This window comes from Danaus plexippus, assembly GCF_018135715.1.
Source record: "Danaus plexippus chromosome 13 unlocalized genomic scaffold, MEX_DaPlex mxdp_15, whole genome shotgun sequence".
NCBI classification, from domain to species: Eukaryota; Metazoa; Arthropoda; class Insecta; order Lepidoptera; family Nymphalidae; genus Danaus; species Danaus plexippus.
The window spans coordinates 808,000-826,520 of record NW_026869849.1 but is presented as its reverse complement, the minus strand read 5'-3'; the positions used below and the strand labels follow the sequence as shown (position 1 = coordinate 826,520).

General features: G+C 35.4%; 2 protein-coding genes across 7 annotated transcripts; one reads left to right on the top strand and one right to left on the bottom strand.

The window, feature by feature from the left end:
- Positions 1 to 1,615: 1,615 nt before the first annotated feature.
- LOC116769978 (valine--tRNA ligase) lies at positions 1,616 to 12,225 on the bottom strand. 2 transcript variants are annotated; one of them, XM_061527749.1, is made up of 19 exons: positions 11,956 to 12,225; positions 11,105 to 11,272; positions 10,363 to 10,496; positions 9,870 to 10,028; positions 9,304 to 9,565; positions 8,980 to 9,110; positions 8,440 to 8,537; positions 8,237 to 8,361; positions 7,731 to 7,876; positions 7,229 to 7,415; positions 6,812 to 6,892; positions 5,701 to 5,889; positions 5,298 to 5,404; positions 4,845 to 5,072; positions 4,233 to 4,374; positions 3,974 to 4,144; positions 2,848 to 3,042; positions 2,445 to 2,717; positions 1,616 to 2,152 (listed from the first exon to the last, which is right to left on the bottom strand). In XM_061527749.1, exons 1-19 carry the CDS (start codon positions 12,118 to 12,120, stop codon positions 1,937 to 1,939), a joined length of 3,177 nt encoding a protein of 1,058 aa, XP_061383733.1. In that variant the 5' UTR covers positions 12,121 to 12,225; the 3' UTR covers positions 1,616 to 1,936. The 2 variants fall into 2 exon arrangements, with proteins under 2 accessions (XP_061383733.1, XP_061383734.1); XM_061527750.1 differs by lacking the exon at positions 6,812 to 6,892 and having other exon boundaries at positions 11,956 to 12,224.
- A 383-nt stretch (positions 12,226 to 12,608) lies between these two features.
- On the top strand, positions 12,609 to 18,277 carry LOC116770355 (transformer-2 protein homolog alpha). 5 transcript variants are annotated; one of them, XM_032661798.2, is made up of 8 exons: positions 12,609 to 12,772; positions 12,871 to 13,004; positions 14,271 to 14,418; positions 14,902 to 15,030; positions 15,420 to 15,595; positions 16,115 to 16,156; positions 16,558 to 16,700; positions 17,888 to 18,277. In XM_032661798.2, the coding sequence occupies exons 1-8, from the start codon at positions 12,758 to 12,760 to the stop codon at positions 17,911 to 17,913; spliced, it is 813 nt and encodes a 270-aa protein (XP_032517689.1). In that variant the 5' UTR covers positions 12,609 to 12,757; the 3' UTR covers positions 17,914 to 18,277. The 5 variants fall into 5 exon arrangements, with proteins under 5 accessions (XP_032517689.1, XP_032517690.1, XP_061383582.1 ...); XM_032661799.2 differs by having other exon boundaries at positions 12,611 to 12,772; positions 14,271 to 14,430; positions 16,570 to 16,700; XM_061527598.1 differs by having other exon boundaries at positions 12,611 to 12,772; positions 14,271 to 14,430; positions 16,570 to 16,700; positions 17,604 to 18,277.
- Positions 18,278 to 18,521: the final 244 nt, after the last annotated feature.

The following is an 18,521-nucleotide window of genomic DNA, read 5'->3' as shown; positions in this document are numbered from 1 at the left end:
CAAAACAATATATTAAATAAGGAAAATCGAGTCTATTCACCACTCTCAATTTATTCGAACAATTCAGTCCATCTATATAATGTAGACTAGAGATTTCAACATCACTAGAGAACCGCAATCGAAAAATCGTAACCGATGGTATTATTGTACAAATAAAATTATAGGTCGTAAAAAACAATCTGAAAAAAAATATTTGGTAAGTATCTTACTATAGCATTTTTCATATTTAATACGTTTCTTATTAAGTTGGGTAAGAAAACTACTACATCGTCAAAATGAAGGATACCAATAGTCTGGCCGATTATAGGCCATCGGCCACAACCACAAAACGATCCTACTGACATATATCCTTTAATTTTCATACGATTTATGCGGACTCGATGCACACAGTTGACGCTGGTGGGTGCCACACGTTACAATCATTGCTGCTCGCTCCTTGCAGTCCGTACCGGACACTAAACACCGATTACATACAAGCATTGTTTAAAAAGAGTAGCAGCCAACGATCGCAAGTGCTGACCAGTGGCCACAGATTGTTGTCGCCTGCTTCAGCTACCTCTGTAGTCGCTTCTACTTTGTAGTCTCTCATGGCGGCGTTTGCGGCTGTCGAGTGTGGCTCAGGGTTTGCGACACTTACGAATGAATTCGAATGAATAGAAATCATCGGTAAATGTCCGTACTTAGCTTTATAAATGGGTATACTCTAGGATTGACATAAAGTAACTGTTTAGGCAGCGTCTGCTTAGCAATGAAAACGATTTAATCTTTCTCATATAGAAATCGGGTTCAAGGTGTTTTGAATTTTAGTTAATAGTGTCCGATTCACTCACTGTTTTTTAAACTAGTGTAAAACAAAATCACGCACATATTAATGGCAGCCAACGTTATTGCTCAAAGGGTGCGGACATGACGCGGCCACGGCGACAAGTTACACTTAAATATTAAGCAGGTTACTCATACACAAGAACGTTAGGGTGGCGACTTTGATATAAAATTTATATGAGAGATCTTGTCGAAACCTTTGAAGGTATCAAGGTTGACTTATTATAGCTTAACCTTTCCAGAGGTTACGAATGTTACTTTCTGTTCTAAAAAAACTGATACACTTGATTGCTATATTTCATTTGGATGAGTTGAATGATTACCATGATGGGACCGGGGTGTACACTGGCTACTTTACTGTAAGGTTACTTCTTATTCCAGTTGCGTAATTTACAGCGGGTGTGGAACAAAACTTTAAGAGAAGCCTTCAGAATGTCTCATTCTTCATAAGTTTGGAAGATTATAGACCTCTACTCGTGGTAATTTTGCATCAAACTTCTACAAGGATAATTTAGAGGGTTTAAGGCTACGAGCGTCACTTTTTGCCGCTTTTACTAAGACTACAAGGAATGGGTTTGAGGTAAAATTACTCCTCTGCATTGCTGGTAGAATTATATTATTTTGCATCGGTTAAGTTCAAAGGCGACAATCTACTCAATAGCCGTGGTTTAAAGATAATTGAATATAGGAACAAACTTATTATGGCCTTGAGGGTCCAAAAACTGCGTCCGCAACATGGAAAAACAGTCGTTAGTCCTGTCGACCTTATCGTATGATTCAAATAAAACAACAATTATGGATTGATTTATTTTTTTAGTTTCTTCATATTTCTATAACATTAAGCTCAGTTTTGAGACTTGAAGACAAAAACCGCACTCAGGTGCGAACGTCATCTGTTATAAATAGTAAATGTCACCCGCTCACACTAACGGCCGCCGTCTCACGCGCCTTAACAAGAACAGTCGGTAACAGACGGAAACGAATACAGACACAACAGCCACTGGACAAAAATATACAGAGACGAATAGAAAAATAAATAACTAAGTAAATGCTTATATATACTTTAGAGTTTTTAAATAAAATCATTTATTAAAAAATCTGTTATAGTTTCTCATTACATAAGTTTCAACGTTTCTATGGCGGACTGTAGTCTCTCTATTTCTCCTTGGGAGGTGGCGAGCTTCTCCGAGTTGAGCTTCCGCACATCGGCCGGTACCTTGGCGGTGTAGTCGTCGGCCGCCATGGCCTGCTGAAGTTTGTTTATGGTTTGTGACAGATTCTCTTTCTTCTTCTCCAATTTCGTGATCTCTTTTTGGGGATCGACGAGTCCCTGTAAACAGAACAAGCGAGTCTACATCCATATAGGAACATACATATAAAAATCAGTTGTACGGCAAAAAAAAAAAATGTGATGGTTAGCACAAAAGTTTAAAATTATGGACTATAGAAACAAATTACTTATGGTGTATTTATGTCAAATCTCTGACAGCAAGGAACGAATCAAATAATATTGTGTCATTTGCAGAATATAATATGTTTTTGCACAGATGAAAGTTGCAATTGAAAATTATTACTTATTGAACAAGTCTTTCCAATGAATACATGTACTGGTGATAGCTCACCTTCAGCACCAAATGCACTTCGATCTTATCAGACACCGTGAGTATGGAACAGCCCATGGGCGGGGAGTCGTCGCTCAGCTCGCTGTTGGCGAGCGTCTGCAGGCTCCTGAACAGTTCCTTGACTTCATTCATTTCGGTCAGCACGTGGACGGTGGTCCGCTGTTTGTTCGTCAAATTGTATTCGGAGCGAGTCGAACGAATGAGGTGAACGATTTTGAGAGCTGTTTCTACATTCGCCTCTAACTCTTCATTTCTCCACGCTGTGGTTTCATCCTACGGAACACAGGAAGAAAAATAAATTGTCAAAAATTGACATTCAGTCGATTAAAGTTTCTTAGAGAGTACTCAGAATCCGTACATCAACAAAACCGAGCTTGTTACTTTATAAGCATATTAAACTCACAGTGGGGTAATCTGCTACACATATAGAGGGGCAAGATTTATCTTCTCGTGGCAATCTCTGGTAGAGTTCCTCGGTAATGAAGGGCATGAATGGTGATAGCAGCTTCAATCCAAGCTCTAGGGTTGTGTATAGAGTCTGCCTGGCCGCAGTCTGAGCCTCAGGGCTGCCCTGAGTGAACACCGGTTTCAGATACTCCTGCAATTTAAAACAAAATTATTTTATTTTTACAAATTGTTCATTCTTGGAACGTGCGTCGTAGGCAGCCCTAGTAGGTTCGTTTTAAATTTGGTTAGGAAGAGAGAGAAGCTTCGATTGTGGAGGTGAACGTTTAACGCCCCTTAAACCTACACCTGGGTCGCAAGTCCCAGGCACTGTTGAAGCTCCTCTCCCTGACCAGGCACCCGCACGTGAGCCCGCTGACTGCTAAGAGGTTTCGTCTAGTTCATTAGTTAATATATACATATTTAAAAAAAAATATTATTGCAGATGTTCCCGTTACGTTAAAAAAATAAGAAGTTATTTTAATAGAGTATTGAAAAATTATTTGACTATGTTGTATATATCAGAGATACAAATAAAAACAGTTGCAGAAGAACTAAGTTGATAGATGTTCACTATGACTATTAAATAACAAATAATCTATTAAAAATATAAAAGATAATTTAGTTTTAAGTTTTTCTATAACGTGACAGATCGCTTAAGTATTTAAAAGACACATCCATAGTGAAACTGATAGATACAATCTTCATTTTTTGGTGTACCTATTGGAAGATATACCAGGACCTGATAGAAGTTCATGTGAAACAGAACGTCCCAACCAGGGGTCCCATACATACCTCCCAGGAAAATGGTGTACCAAATAATGAGATCTAAGATTTTCGCGAGTTTTAATCATTTAAATGAAACTAGTATTATTCGGATATACTACGCGGATTTTATTATTTAAAAAACTACACAATCAAACTTAGGACAAATTAACTGTTCCAAAATTAAATTCAACTGTCACAGGATAGTAAGTAGTGTAGTGCAGGATAGCACAGATAAATATCTATGTTTTATTTGTACTTCAAATTAAATAAATAAAATTAAAATTGTATCACCTTAATTTGAGTTACAAATGACATACCAAGTACACATCACACAAGTCATAGAGCCACAGGTTGTAGCAGTGGGTTGTAGCTGATGGGAAGTCGTAGTTCTGGAAGCCGGAGTTCACCTTCTGCACCGCCAGAGATACACGGGACAGCATCCAAAGATCCAGGGGGGACAGGGCGGGGGAGAGCGGGGAGCTGTGACACTGGACATAGAAGTATGATAAGTGAGTATATAATAATCTATATATAATATAGAAATACAAAAGGTGTTCTCTGAATCTTGATACACACTTTATACAGGGTGTCCTGTGGGAAGTACATCATGGCGAACTTGGTAGCGTTCCACAGCTTGTTGCAGAAGAAGCGGTAGCCCTGGACGCGCTGGATGTCCAGGTTGAGGTCGCGGCCGGCGGTCATAGCGCACAGGGCGAACCTTAAGGGGGAAGATCGACATACTAATTATGTCAAATAAGTTCAGAGTGAACAGTTATTCAAAGCAAGAATATATCCATATCAAACCAAGCATTATTTATGAATTCTTTGTCAACAATATAAAGGAAATTTATATTTTATTTTATCAACGGAAGTAGGTGTGATTCCAACGTTTTAATAATATAATCTATAAATGTATATAAAAAAAGGGTGTTCCAAAAAGTAGATTTATTCTCATAAAGTTATTTTTTGTTATATATATATGTATATCTTTCCTATTAAATATCGAAGGTAAATACTTTAATACCTTAATTTTTATAATTTGTATAAAGTCACTTTAATCAAACTAAGGGTCATAGGATAAGTATACATACATGAATAATATTTTATCTGTCAATGTCAAACATTCTTTGTCATAAAGTCAAAACCAATCAATATGTTATATTCAGTGCAATCCAATCGATACGTCACCTTAAAGCATCCGTGCCACATTCCGGTATACCGTTGGGATAATCCTGGGCCTGTCCCTTCTTGGCGCGGTCCACCTCCCGAGGGTCTAGGTTGGAGTCCGCGAGCTGTTGGTGAAGCTGTTCCAGCGTGATGCCCCTCACCACGTCCACTGGATCGATCACATTACCCAGAGACTTTGACATCTTACGACCGTGAGCATCTCGCACCATAGGATGAAGGTAAACTTCCCTGAAGAATATTCACATATAAATATGTTACATCTGCTGGACGATTAACATGTTTTGGAAATATATTTTCTTCGTCTAAACACTTTTTTTTTACTTGGAAGACTAAAAGAAACTTTATGAACTCTTTCATACACTAGAAACCAACTATTAAAATTGTTTTCCTTGGCCTGCTCATGCTTGCTTATATTCCTTACCCGTAATTATGGTAATTGTATTAATGACATACTTAAATGGCAATTTTCCTAGCAGCCGTTGACCAAAGAACACCATCCTGGCGACCCAGAAGAACAAAATATCATGGCCAGTCTCCAGTAATGTGCCAGGGTAGAAAGCCTGTGAATAATAAATATATAAACTCACTAACAACTGACCAAAGCAGTGAAAAGATTACTAAGAAGATGTCCACATTTGTTGTGTGGATTTTTATGTTTCAGCCAAGATTTTTTGTAAAAAATTTTACTAGACCCTAAATTGTTTAGGTCTTAAAAAAGCTTGTATCTGGTCCACTATCCAAGCATCCTATATATTTATTTATAGTCCAAATATCCTAGATGGCCATATAGTACAAGTACCATGCCTTTTCACACTATAGGTATCCTAAATGGCCATTCACAGTCCAGGTAGCCTACCTGTAGATCTTCAGTGTTATCAGGCCAGCCGAAGATGGCGAAGGGGAAGAGTCCGGATGAGAACCACGTGTCCAGTACATCTTCATCTCTCGTCAGTTTGATCTCCTCCACGGGAAGGTTCAGTTTCGCCGATGCTTTTTCGACTGCTTCTTCCTCAGAGTGCGCTGACACCCAGTACTCTTCCTCGCGCTAAAATTATTTGTCATTTAGAATATTTTTATCGTCAATGAAGATTTTGGCGAAAATTATAGATAATCTGCTAACATCTACAAGCAAATGTAAATTTATACATGCGTTGGCCGCTATGGAATTAAAAAGTAACATAAATATTTTACTTAATTGTTTCAGTAAATATAATTATTTATCTAAAACTTTTGCCGGTACATTTAAATAAAAATATGTTTTTTCAGATTTACTACGCATTTTTATTATTTAACATTTTATACTTTGGACCAAATTTTCGCGGGTATCGTTGGAAAATAAGAAAATCACGAAGTAAATCATTAAACATAGTTTAATTTAAATCAATACCTGTTAAACATAGAAGTTCGCCAAATATATACAAAAACATGCCATATGAAAAAATACAAGTACTGAAAAAATATTCTGACTATGCTCATGCTCTATTTTCATGCCAAACGTCTTCCAAATGCATGCACACAATTAATTAAACTGAACTAAATAATCAACTGTAAAAATATTATCAGCCCCTTTGGATAATTTATTTTGATATGACACAGGCATGAAATTAGTCCAATGTTATAAACAGAGCCGTGCCAATAAAAATACAGCCGGTCATCGAGTTATGACAGTTGTACAAAACAAAAAAACGCATACATATAATAAAAAAAAAACAATGAAAACTTAACGTAAACACTTATTCAAGACGATATGAAATTATCTGTTGCCAATCCTAAAAAAACATTTGTTCACAAAAAAAAACAATGAAAATGTGTATGTGCATGAAATTTTAAAAAGAGAACATGGAATTACTGTAGCGCATCCTCATACAAAGCTCTGTTTGGATCGCCTAGTAGTCTATAAAGCCGGGTACACAACCGCTCCATATGCCTATAAAGGCCAGTACACATTTATATACAAAGTGACGTACGGGCGGCAGAGCGCGGGCGCGCGCTCGCTTCCTCTTCCCGCTGCGAGTGCGGCGGCGGCGACAGCGCGGCGGACGGACCGCCTTGTATTATATATACATATGTAGTTATATACACACAGACTATATACTATATAAACTATAAAGATCACATTGAAATTTGCATTTGATTATTTAATTATTTTTCTTCTATCATTTTCAGTTTATATTACAGACCATGTGTGATTCTGAAGGTTTGTTTACATTTTTTATCACGTTCCGTTGGTCGTCGTTTACATACTTTAAGCTCATTTGTTTGGTGCTTTCCATCGCATGATTCATATACGACCGAGCGAGTTAAAGCGGTGGCGTTTCGTCAGCCTCGACAATGGACTCGACGCGATTGATAGTAGAATGTATATTTGTTAACAAGTTGCTCACCTCGGTAACCAGCAGCTTGTAGGCTGGTATCCTGTGTCCCCACCACAGTTGTCTGGAGATGCACCAGTCCCGGATGTTGTCCATCCAGTGGTGCCACAACTTTTCGTGCACATCCGGTATTATCTTCAACTGTCCGCTCTTAACAGCCTTTATCGCCTCAGCGGCCATGTTGCCGCAACGAATGTACCTTATGTGATGATAGCCAAGACATATTAATCTCAAGAAGACGTCTTCTATCTGGTGGACATTCCGCTGGGGTTTATACAATTATTAAATATAAAAAAATAATACTTGTATGAAAAGATTCATGCAATTTTGACGAAATTTAAATATAATATAAACAAGTTATACGTTTCCGTCTTTCGCAGGTAAACCGTAAGTATTACTCAGTATTACTTCTTGCTAAGAAAAACGAAAAAATATGGCTACAACCACACGGAACGACGAAAAGCAAGTGTCTAAAGCAAAAACACTACCGTTTAATAGTACTGAGTATACTAACCACTGTGGTCTGAGCATTGGTTCCACTACATCCTTGGAGCGGCTGCAGAGTGGGACCACCATAGCATGATCCTTGGTCTCCTTGTAGAGCTTGAGGTGCTCGAGGCTCTGGATGATCTCGCGGCGGACCTCGAAGCGCTTCTTACCCTGACATGTAATAATGAAATCAGTAACAGCATATCAATTGATAATAGAAAGGTGGTTTAAAGTTTGCCTGATAATTTTGGCCTGACCTTTGTCCGCGCAATTAAATTTAATTAAATCTTTGAGATATCTTTCTTCGCTTACCAAAATCCAATTTCCAAAAAGAGCCAGTGCGTTTGCATATTTTAAAAAAAAATTGGCAATTCCTGTCAAACTGTCCAGAATAAGGAATAAAAAATTGTTTCTGATTGCGAGAAAACTCTCAAAAATCCACAGAGATATCATAATCATAATATTAAGCCTTCATTCCGGTGAGATCCCAGACACACAATTTTAAAAATAAAAAAAAAAGCGCAAACTCACAGAGAAGTAACCGCAGTTGTCCGTCATCCTTCCCTCATCATCAAACACTGTGATGAAGGGCAGCTTGTGTCGCTTGCCGATCTCGTAGTCGTTCGGATCGTGGGCGGGGGTTATTTTAACCGCACCTGATATATTATGAGAACGAAATAAATATATATATATATATATTTCATTGTTTCATTATAGGCAGAATGTAATAACACCTGTTCCAAAGTTCATGTCAACGTATTCATCAGCTATCACTGGAAGTTTCCGTTTGATGAACGGATGGAGGAGGTTCCTCCCGATGAGGTGTTTGTATCTGAGGAACAGTTGTATGATGATTAAAATATCAGCCCACACATATGTATATAAAGTAATTAAAAATAAATATGTTATGACTGTTAGATTTCGACAGGTTCTATTCTTAATAATAATTTGAATTCACTAAACTTATTTAAATATATATAAGAGTTATGCATCTGTGTCGTAGGAAGTAAAAACCCTATATTTCAAACCTTATTGTTGAAAAAAAAAAAACAAAACCAGTGACATCTTATCCGAAGTCATAAATGTCAAACTAGTCCCTGTGTTGGAAGAGTTGGATATATCACAAAAAATATTGAAGATTTGTATGAGAAAAGACAAAAGCAGACACGAACAATATCCCAGATATCAAAGTCGTGAAAAAACTATAGACAAATTGAAATACATTTAAAAAAAAAATGTAGATTTAAATTTTTTTTATGTATTATATATCATACCTGATGTCGTTAGGGTTGACAGCTACTGCCACATCTCCCAGCATGGTCTCGACTCTGGTGGTCGCCACCACTATTTCTTCGTCGGTGTCCTCAGCCCTGTAGGCGAAGTACACCAGCACACCAAATTCCACCTGACAAACATGTCATCATTAATAATTTTATAAACCTATTAACCTAATATTTAATTCAATTTAAATATTTTAATTTGTATTTCAAAGACATATTTACTTTAAATTTTCTATCAATGAGTATAACAGGTCTATAGGACAAATGTCAACTGATTAAAACCTCATCTTGTGATTGAAAAAGCTGTTAATGGTTTACCTTCGCTTCATAACCAGGTATAGCAAGGAATGTTCTTCCCGGCAGTTCAATTTTATCCACCTCTATATCAGATATAGCGCTCTTCAGGGCACAGGACCAGTTGACTAGTCTGTTAGCACGGTAGATGTCACCACTGTCATGCAACCGTATGAAGGCCTCGTTGACAGCCCTACACATTGAAGGGTCCATGGTGAACCGAACACGACTCCAGTCCAAGGATGAACCGAGAGACCGAAGTTGCTCGTAGATCCTGACCCCTTTCCTGTTCATACAAATATGTCATTCAATGTAATATACTAATATGTATAAGTGAGGGTAGATTGAAAATAATACATATTTGAGTTATCTCGATACATCTTCATAGCAAGTTGTTTAATCATGAATTATGTTTAAATATGAATTGTGTTTGAGACTAACTATGACTCATATTTACTGTCTCCATCATGGTTCATTAACATTTTACACAACCCATTGTATTTAGTCAAATGCTCATTACAGACAACAATACATACTTAAAAATAGCTACATTTTAAACTATGTAAGTAAAAATAATAAATTAAACTAACTCATCCTTCCACTCCCACACTCTTTTGATGAACTCATCTCGTCCAAGATCATGCCGAGTCTTCTTTTCCTCCCTCCATAGCTTCTTTTCCACCACCACTTGGGTTGCAATGCCAGCGTGATCGCAGCCTGGATTCCAGAGAGTAGTGCGACCATTCATCCTTTGGGAATAACACAATGAATGTTGTGAAGATTTCAAAACATAACTACAACTTAGACCTTCCGGTCTGAGTTTGATTTACAATGTGCCAGTGATTTTTATTTTAAAATTTTGTATAATACATGTCTTCACTTCAATATTTATCTACAACTGAAAGCAAAATTATAATGAAAACCTATATATAAAAAAAATATACAAGTACCTTTCGATCATTGAAATACTATAATCTGATTGGTTCATAAACTTTAGATTTTTGATTAAATCTAAATACATTGTCTACCTTATTAGAGAAACATACAATAATGGAGTGAAACCATATAAAATATGTGTCATACCTGTGCCACCTGGTGATAGCATCCTCCACGGAATTTGTTAGGGCATGTCCAAGATGCAGTGTTCCTGTAACATTTGGTGGTGGGATCACCATCACAAACTTGCCCTTAGGATTCGGATCCAATACAGAATTCCTCTGAAAAAAAGTTATTAGTTAGTAATTTCATTACTTCCTTTGTTAGTTCTTATAGTTTCTACTCTATGGTTACAATAAGGAGGCCGAAAGAAAAGTATGTGTTTCATAATATATAAAAAAATATGAAAAGATCAGACAAGATTGAACAAATAATAATATAAACATGTGTTACTTTCCCCTCAGTATTTGCTTCAGCGAGGAGACAATTAGTAAGCATTTAAACAAATCCTCATTTTCCTCCTGCAATATCCCATCACTATTTTAAAATGTCTTGACAGTTGAACATAGGTAAATTAAGGCTAAACAACACTGATTCATTTCAAAAATACTTTTAGTTTAATGTTTTTTTTTTATAAGCATTTTAAAATTTAAGTCTGTTCATCCAATTCAACATTATTTCTATTTAAAAATACCAATAACTCTTTACTACTAAGAATGAAGACTTGAAGAATGGATAGGAGAAACTCACTCACAAATTTATACTCCCGATATAACCATATAATCAGGACATAGTAATATTAATCCTAACAAATACATTTAATCAACACTATGCATTCTGCAACATAATGTTTATGCTGTAGAATATTTATAATGGAATTCAAACTCACCCCGTATTCTGGTTTAAAGAAACCCTGCTTCTCCCACCATGAATACCAGGCCGCCTCCACAAACCTGGGACTATATGAGTCGGGCATAACCACTGAAATGTCCTTCTTATCACCTGGCGCAGTGTTAGCTGTATACACGGCACTCTCTTTTACTTCTTTGGTTTTTTTCTGAAAATATAACATAGAAATAAATTACTTTAGGAATGATAGAAAGAAAATTTTAAATACACACGACACACAGTTGAAAAAATCAAATAGCAATAACATCATTATTTTAATAATCTTCCATATTAATTTATATATGTAAAAATATTAAACTTACGACTGTATTACACTATTTATTTAAATTATACACATTTCTAAGTAACTGTTAATTAATTTGTTTACAGAACAATTTAAAAAAATAAAAAACAAATTTATAAAAGTTTGATTTCATTAAAAAAAATGTTTTTGATAAAAAAAATATATAGTATAGACATATTCTTTATTTTTGTAATGCTTGCTAAAAAATTTGGTTTTTGCAACAAATTTTAAAGGATTTAATTCCAATTATTACTTTGAAGAATATAAAGTAATTAAATTAAATTACTTGTTTAAATTTAATATCGAGCACTTAGTAAATTAACCATTTTCATATGACAAAAAAAATGATGAGTTGTCTCATAATTAGATAAAGAGTGATGTACTTTACAACGAAGCATAATTTCCTTTCACTCTCACATAAAACTAAACTGAAGCTGAATAAATAATATCATATATTACTGTCTTTTTTTATAATTTAGGATGACTGAATGTTATACAGCCTGTTGTTGTAAAATAATACTAAAGAATTAAATAATAAAAATAATAACCTCTGGCTTATCTTTTTGCCCAGCTGGCGCAGAAGACTTTTTGTCCAATTTTGCTTTAAGTTTCTCCAGCTTCGCTGCCTTTTTCGCTTCTTTCTCAAGTTGTTTTGCTGTTTTTTCCTGAGGCTGGTCCCCAGCCGGACCGTTTTGGGATTCGTTATCAGTCATGATTTAGAGAAATAATAAATTCCTATTCATTCGAAATGACTACACATTTACGACCACACCAGAAGACACTAGTTGGGATTTGTCATTCCATTTTCCACGAGTCGGCAATTACTTGACACTGACAATTCCATTTGAAGGATCAAAATGATATTATCGACCGGTACTAGAAAGAAAGCAATGTTAATGAAGTTTTAATAAATTGTTATCTTTTTTAAATTTTTATTTATAGTAAAAAAAATACGTCAAATTTTACAAAATATCGTTTCATTTTAAGGAAATTTTTTTTTGCTTCTTCTTGTAACCAGTTAATATTTTAAGGATATTTCCGTGGTTACAACTTAATTTTTTGGATTAATCATAATTTTAAAATTTAGAAATAAACGCTTCTTATATTAATAACATATTTTTTATCTGTGACTATTCTACATTTGAATTTGAAACTTATGAAATGCCGGCGATTTGGCGCCGTAACTTCGCATCACGTCATGATAGTTTTTTGATAGACGCCATTTTGTTTTCTTTGCCAGAACCGCGTTGTAGTGTGCTCGAGTGATTTATATATTAGGAATCTTAATTTATTATTAGATTGATTGAGTGTTAATCACTAAACGTTTCTTGTTTATTTTAAGTACTCAACATGTCAGACAGAGAGGTACTATTATTAAACTATTGCATTTCGCTCCTCGTGCGCTATAGTCGTACTTTGCCGGTGATGCTTTATTCACCTTAAATTCTTCTCGGTGGTTACAGAGGAGCCGCTCGAGGACCCGCAACGGGTCTAGGGAGCCGGCGCCAAAGCCTGCGGTCATGTCTCGTGGCCATAGCCGGAGCCGGTCTCGCACGCCTCCCCCGCCAAAAGCATCCAGTAGGAAGTACAGAAGCCCGTACGTATATTCAATAAAATCTTCCACCATATCTACGCATTTGATGATTTTATACATAGTTCAAGGTTTATTCGCAACATTTTTATATTACTGCTAACTTCGGCATAACCTCGCTGTCAAGGCGACTAAGATTGCGCAATGATGAAAAAACATACAAAACTATAAATCGTTTTATCCTTGAAAATGCCAATTACGTTATCGAATTTTGAATACTTTTTCGTGTATTTACATAACAGCACATCCATACATTTTTCTAATTGTTTTTAATGACGTTCAGAATTTAAGTGTGAATTGTTTAGAATTCTGAAATAATTACGCTACACACACATTTTAAATAACATTATAGTAATTATATACATTGTCCATGTCTGCTATTTGAATAACAGTTTTGTCAATATAAGAGTGTCGATAGCAACTGTTTTATCAATAAATGCTGTGTAGGGTGAACTGATAAGCAATTTTATGGTTGACTGAATTCAATAATATCCATTTAACGGTTTGTAGTTTCATATTTATGTTGCTCAGGAAATTTAATTTATTTCCTGTCACCATTTTGTTATTAAAGATTAATATTTTGTTTTTCCATAGTTTTGCTTGTCATGGAAGAACAGTGTTCTCTTGTCTCCGTAGTTGCATATATGCAATAACACTAACATATTAATAGTACTAAATAATGTTACAACAAATTCATGTAATGTTATAATAATAATTTTGTATAGTACACATAAATATAATAAAGGCCTTAAAAATCAAATATAATTTTATAGACTTGAAATAATATAAATTTTTCTGGATTTTTATAATTTGTTAATCATCTTCACTAATTATACAAGTTTGTCGAGGTGATTATTAATGAATTTTGTTGTTTAAAGTAAATTAAAAAGTCAATATGATACTTCCTGAATATTTAAGAAGTATTTCCTTACTAGATTTTTGACTGTAAATTCTGCCATCCGAGATTTTGGACAACATTAACGGATAAAGAATATACAAATTAAATAAAAAGCGATCTTATCTGGTCTCTGTAAATAATATACATGTCTTTTTTCAATTGCTCTAATGAACAATAAAATTTTATGCTTAATTAAACATAACACAGAGAGTGAAAAGTATATGATTATGGAAGTTGAATGAGTCTTTATAGTTATAACCAAACAATGCCAAACTTGGTGTGAAATTTCATTGATCATTCCAGAGGTATTCTAATATTTTTGTATTGCTCGGTTGTCGTCTGTCTGGGTTTCACTAAGTTATACCTTCCCCCAGGTCTCGCTCGAGGTCGGGGTCCGCTCGTCGTTACCGCGGCAGCCGCTACTCTCGCTCCCGCTCCCGGTCGTACTCGCCCCGCGGCTCCTATCGCCGCTCACACTCGCATAGCCCGATGTCGTCTCGTAGACGGCATCTCGGTGATCGGGTGAGGCTTTTGGTACAGACACTTTTTTGATATTTACCATAGGAGTTTTAAATAACGCGATCGTGTTTCTTTCAGTATATTTTTTTAATTTTTTAAATACAAATTAGAATTTATTTTGATTTCAGTTCACTTCATTTCAGTGAAGTTATAGTTTACTTTGTTTTTTACATTTTATTTTATATACTGAAAGAAACTATTTGTCGTATTTAAAATTCCTTTACTTGCTAGTTTTAAGTACCTCATTTTTTTCTTGTTCTTTTTTTTTGACAAAGTTCAAAGTTTTTTTTTGACAAAGTTCAAAGTTTTTTTTTGACAAAGTTAATATTTTTGAGTTATTGATTCATTAATTTCTTTATTTAATTATATTTTTGATCATATTTTTTAAATATCAATCTTAAATTTTCATTAATAAATATAGTAACTGAGTAGTTTTAAATGATACATTATATAAAAATGTAGATATTTTTTCAAACTTGTCAACAGGAAAATCCGACGCCATCGAGATGTCTCGGAGTGTTCGGTCTCAGTCTCTACACTACTGAACAGCAAATTCATCACATATTTTCAAAATTTGGACCAGTTGACAAAGTTCAAGTTGTGATTGATGCCAAGGTGAGGTATCCAAGACGAGCAACTGCCAAAGAAAAAGACTGATAAAAGAATATTGATTATCATATAATAGAAAATATATAACAAGCTTGTAAAATTACTCTAAAAACATAAGTTTCTTAAATTAATAAAATAAATAATTTAATACTTAAACTGAGCCATAGAAATCAAAAAAATATTTACATTACCTTTTCTTAAAAGAATCTCTTACAGACACTTAAGACAACATTATATTTTTTTATAAACATTTCAAATAGCCTTATGCATTCATGTGTGATTTGTAACAGTTTTTATGTGTCATATCTGCAATGTCTCATTTACTTAAATGCTTTAAAATGTATATATTAAGATATAATATCAATTATAATAGAAAAAATCACAATAATTTGTAGACTGGACGCTCCCGCGGTTTTTGCTTCGTGTATTTCGAGTCCCAGGACGACGCCAAGGTGGCGAAGAACGAGTGTACTGGCATGGAGATAGACGGACGTCGCATACGAGTAGACTACTCCATCACACAGAGAGCTCACACACCCACACCGGGCATATACATGGGGAAACCCACGCAGTATGTATTGTGTACCGACAAACTACTCTGTAAACATTACTCTAACCCAAACACATTTTAGTAGCTCTGAATGTTGTATCAAAATTTTAATTAAATTGTATGCTTGAATATCGAAACGAGAGCTATGAATGCATATTTAAAAGGTATTTAATGTTTATACAGTCCAATACGTAAATAACTTATTAGTCTTATGGTTATGATATATAATTGCTTTCCAGCAACGGTTTTAGATTTTGGGTCAATACATCCTAAAGTTACAGACTGTTTTAATATATTAAAACGAATATATATTTTTCATCCGATTTATAAACTATTAATTTCCAATACAGAAAATGCCTGCAAAGTTTTATTTGCAAGTATCCTTAGTGTTGGTAGACTAAACTGAGTAGATTTAGAGTGAGCTGTCTAAGAGATAAGTCAACTCATTAAAGGCCTGTTCATACATATTGTAATTTGCATTCACTGTACCTAAAATATGGATATTTCAATGTACTTATAAATTTTACATTTTATTTTCAGTGTAAGAGGAGATAACGGCTACGATAGACGCAGAGACAGAGAGTAAGTGTCACAGTGTCCTGTATGCTTTGTTAATATATTCAATAGACATTTAATAGGTATTAGTAAAGAAAGAGAAAATCTACTTTAGATAAAAATCGAACCTCTAAGTCACAGTATCTATAACTAAGGTTCCAAAACTGTAAAAAACAAAATTAAATATTGTATATAACTCTTTGGGCTTTATTTATATAAAGATCTTGTAATTGAAATATAACCGTGGTCAAGGTTGAAGTTCAAAAGATTTTCATTACCTAAATCATATTTCGCATCCAAACATTTATTTGGATGACTCAAACAATAGAAAAAGAACATGAGACATGCCCACCAATATATAAACCCTTTATATCGAAGTCGGTGAGCACCCAATGGCTGTGTTTTTCAATCAAAATATGTAACTGCAGTCCCGCCCACAGCGACTACTACTACCGCGGCGGCGGCTACCGCGAGCGCGAGCGCGACTACTACGCCCGCGGCTACCGACACCGCTCGCCGTCCCCTCACTACCGCCGGCGCCGCTACGAGCGCGAGCGCTCCTACTCGCCGCGTAAGTCTTACTACCACCCCTAGCCGCGTGGCGCCGCGACGCCATTCGTGAGACGTTTTCAAACTTGTCTTTTACATTGGGAGTGATGTTTGAGTCCCCTCGCCCCGGTCCAGTTCCCGATATCTGTCTGTGTCGCGCCCCCGCGGCCTCGATTCAACTATAGAGCAGCAATCTTTAATTGTAAATAGAATCATTTAACTAAATTTCCTACCTGCTAGTTAGGCCAGTAATTGTCGTCGCTTCTAGATAAACGTTTTGGTGTCCTGTAATTCCACATCATCAAAGGTTTATATGATAGTCAGATTTCTTTTAGCTATGATCACATGTAACTATAGAAGTAATGAATAGTCATTAAGTTTCCACACACACAATGCCTTACTGGTCTTCCTCGACACATCCATTCACTCCATTTGTCTTTTGGTTTAGTTAGTAATGTAGGTGTATCATTAAGACTAGTTTTTATAAGAGAAACTGTACTTTGTGTAGATTGGTATGAGAGATCTTAAAACTTTGCAAAGTGTTAAACTAACTGCACACATTTTTTAAATAATAGTGCAAGTAAATATTTCATAAAACTGAACATTGTCTTCATAACGATATCTAACACTTGATTGTAACTAATATGTCTCGCGCTAATTGTCTAGCGTTGTATTGTAATGTACCCCCAAAGAATGCGTTCTACATTGGCACATTCAAATAAGTCATTAAGTCTATACCAAATTATATGTTTAGTTAGTGATATTTTTCTAAAAACTGTATATTGACACTTTTTTATCAATTGTGTAACTGTGAGCCTTCAATGGACATGGCATGTATGTTATACATGTCGTATTGATAGAAGGGTGTTAATCTCGCTAATGTAACAATGGTCACCATGGTTACCTCCCCTCTTTGACTTTTCAGGTCGGTATTAATATCGCGACGCTGAGACATCATAACGTAGCGTAGATTTTGATACGCACCTTCCAATGTGAACCGGCCTCTAAAGCATTTATATTGTACCTGTACGAGCCGGTTATAGAGTACTATATGATCGTTGACATTGTAAACGGTGTTTATGTTAAATATGAGTGATAAAAAGGGTCTAGATGTAAGTTAGCCCGTAACCGTCGCTTCTAGGATGTAAAACTAGCTCTTAATAAAGGTCTAACACTAAGTCTAATATTGATTTTGTTTGTTTTGAAAAGGTATTGAAACAAGAAGTAAAGGATGAAGTTCCTTGAAAGACTAACTGTGTTGAAGTTTTGAAAATGTTTGATTGAAAAGGCCTTTCGAAACGGCAGTTGCCAGTAGCGGTCGCCGGAGTCGCAGTAGTGGCGTGGCCAGTGGGTACAGAATATGATCCCCCGAAGCTCTCAAGACTCAGTCGATCATATTCTCTATCACACTTTACAAATCTAACAGACCGACACACATACAGTATTTTGGTACAGATTTTTTTATGGTGATCCTTATGCATTTTATCCAATCATAGTATATATATGTATTTGTCAGATATAGTCTGGTAACACCGTAATACTAGTTGTAGACTTGTGTTGTGAGCGACTTGTTAATAAAATGTTAGTTTTATAATGTCACGAGTGATTCTTCTTCATTCATTTTAATATCTCCTACCTAGTCTTATCCATTTCTGTCCTGTGGTGTCAGAGCGCGCTATATGGCACTTGCGAGGTTAATAGTTGGGAAAAAAATGGTCAAACCTTTTATTAATACTGACTTAAAAGGAAATGCGCGGACTGTATGTAAATTAAATCGATTTAATTGAATATTTTGTGTCAAAGTTGACGAGATGTTTGAGATCAGATGAAGGTTATGAAACGA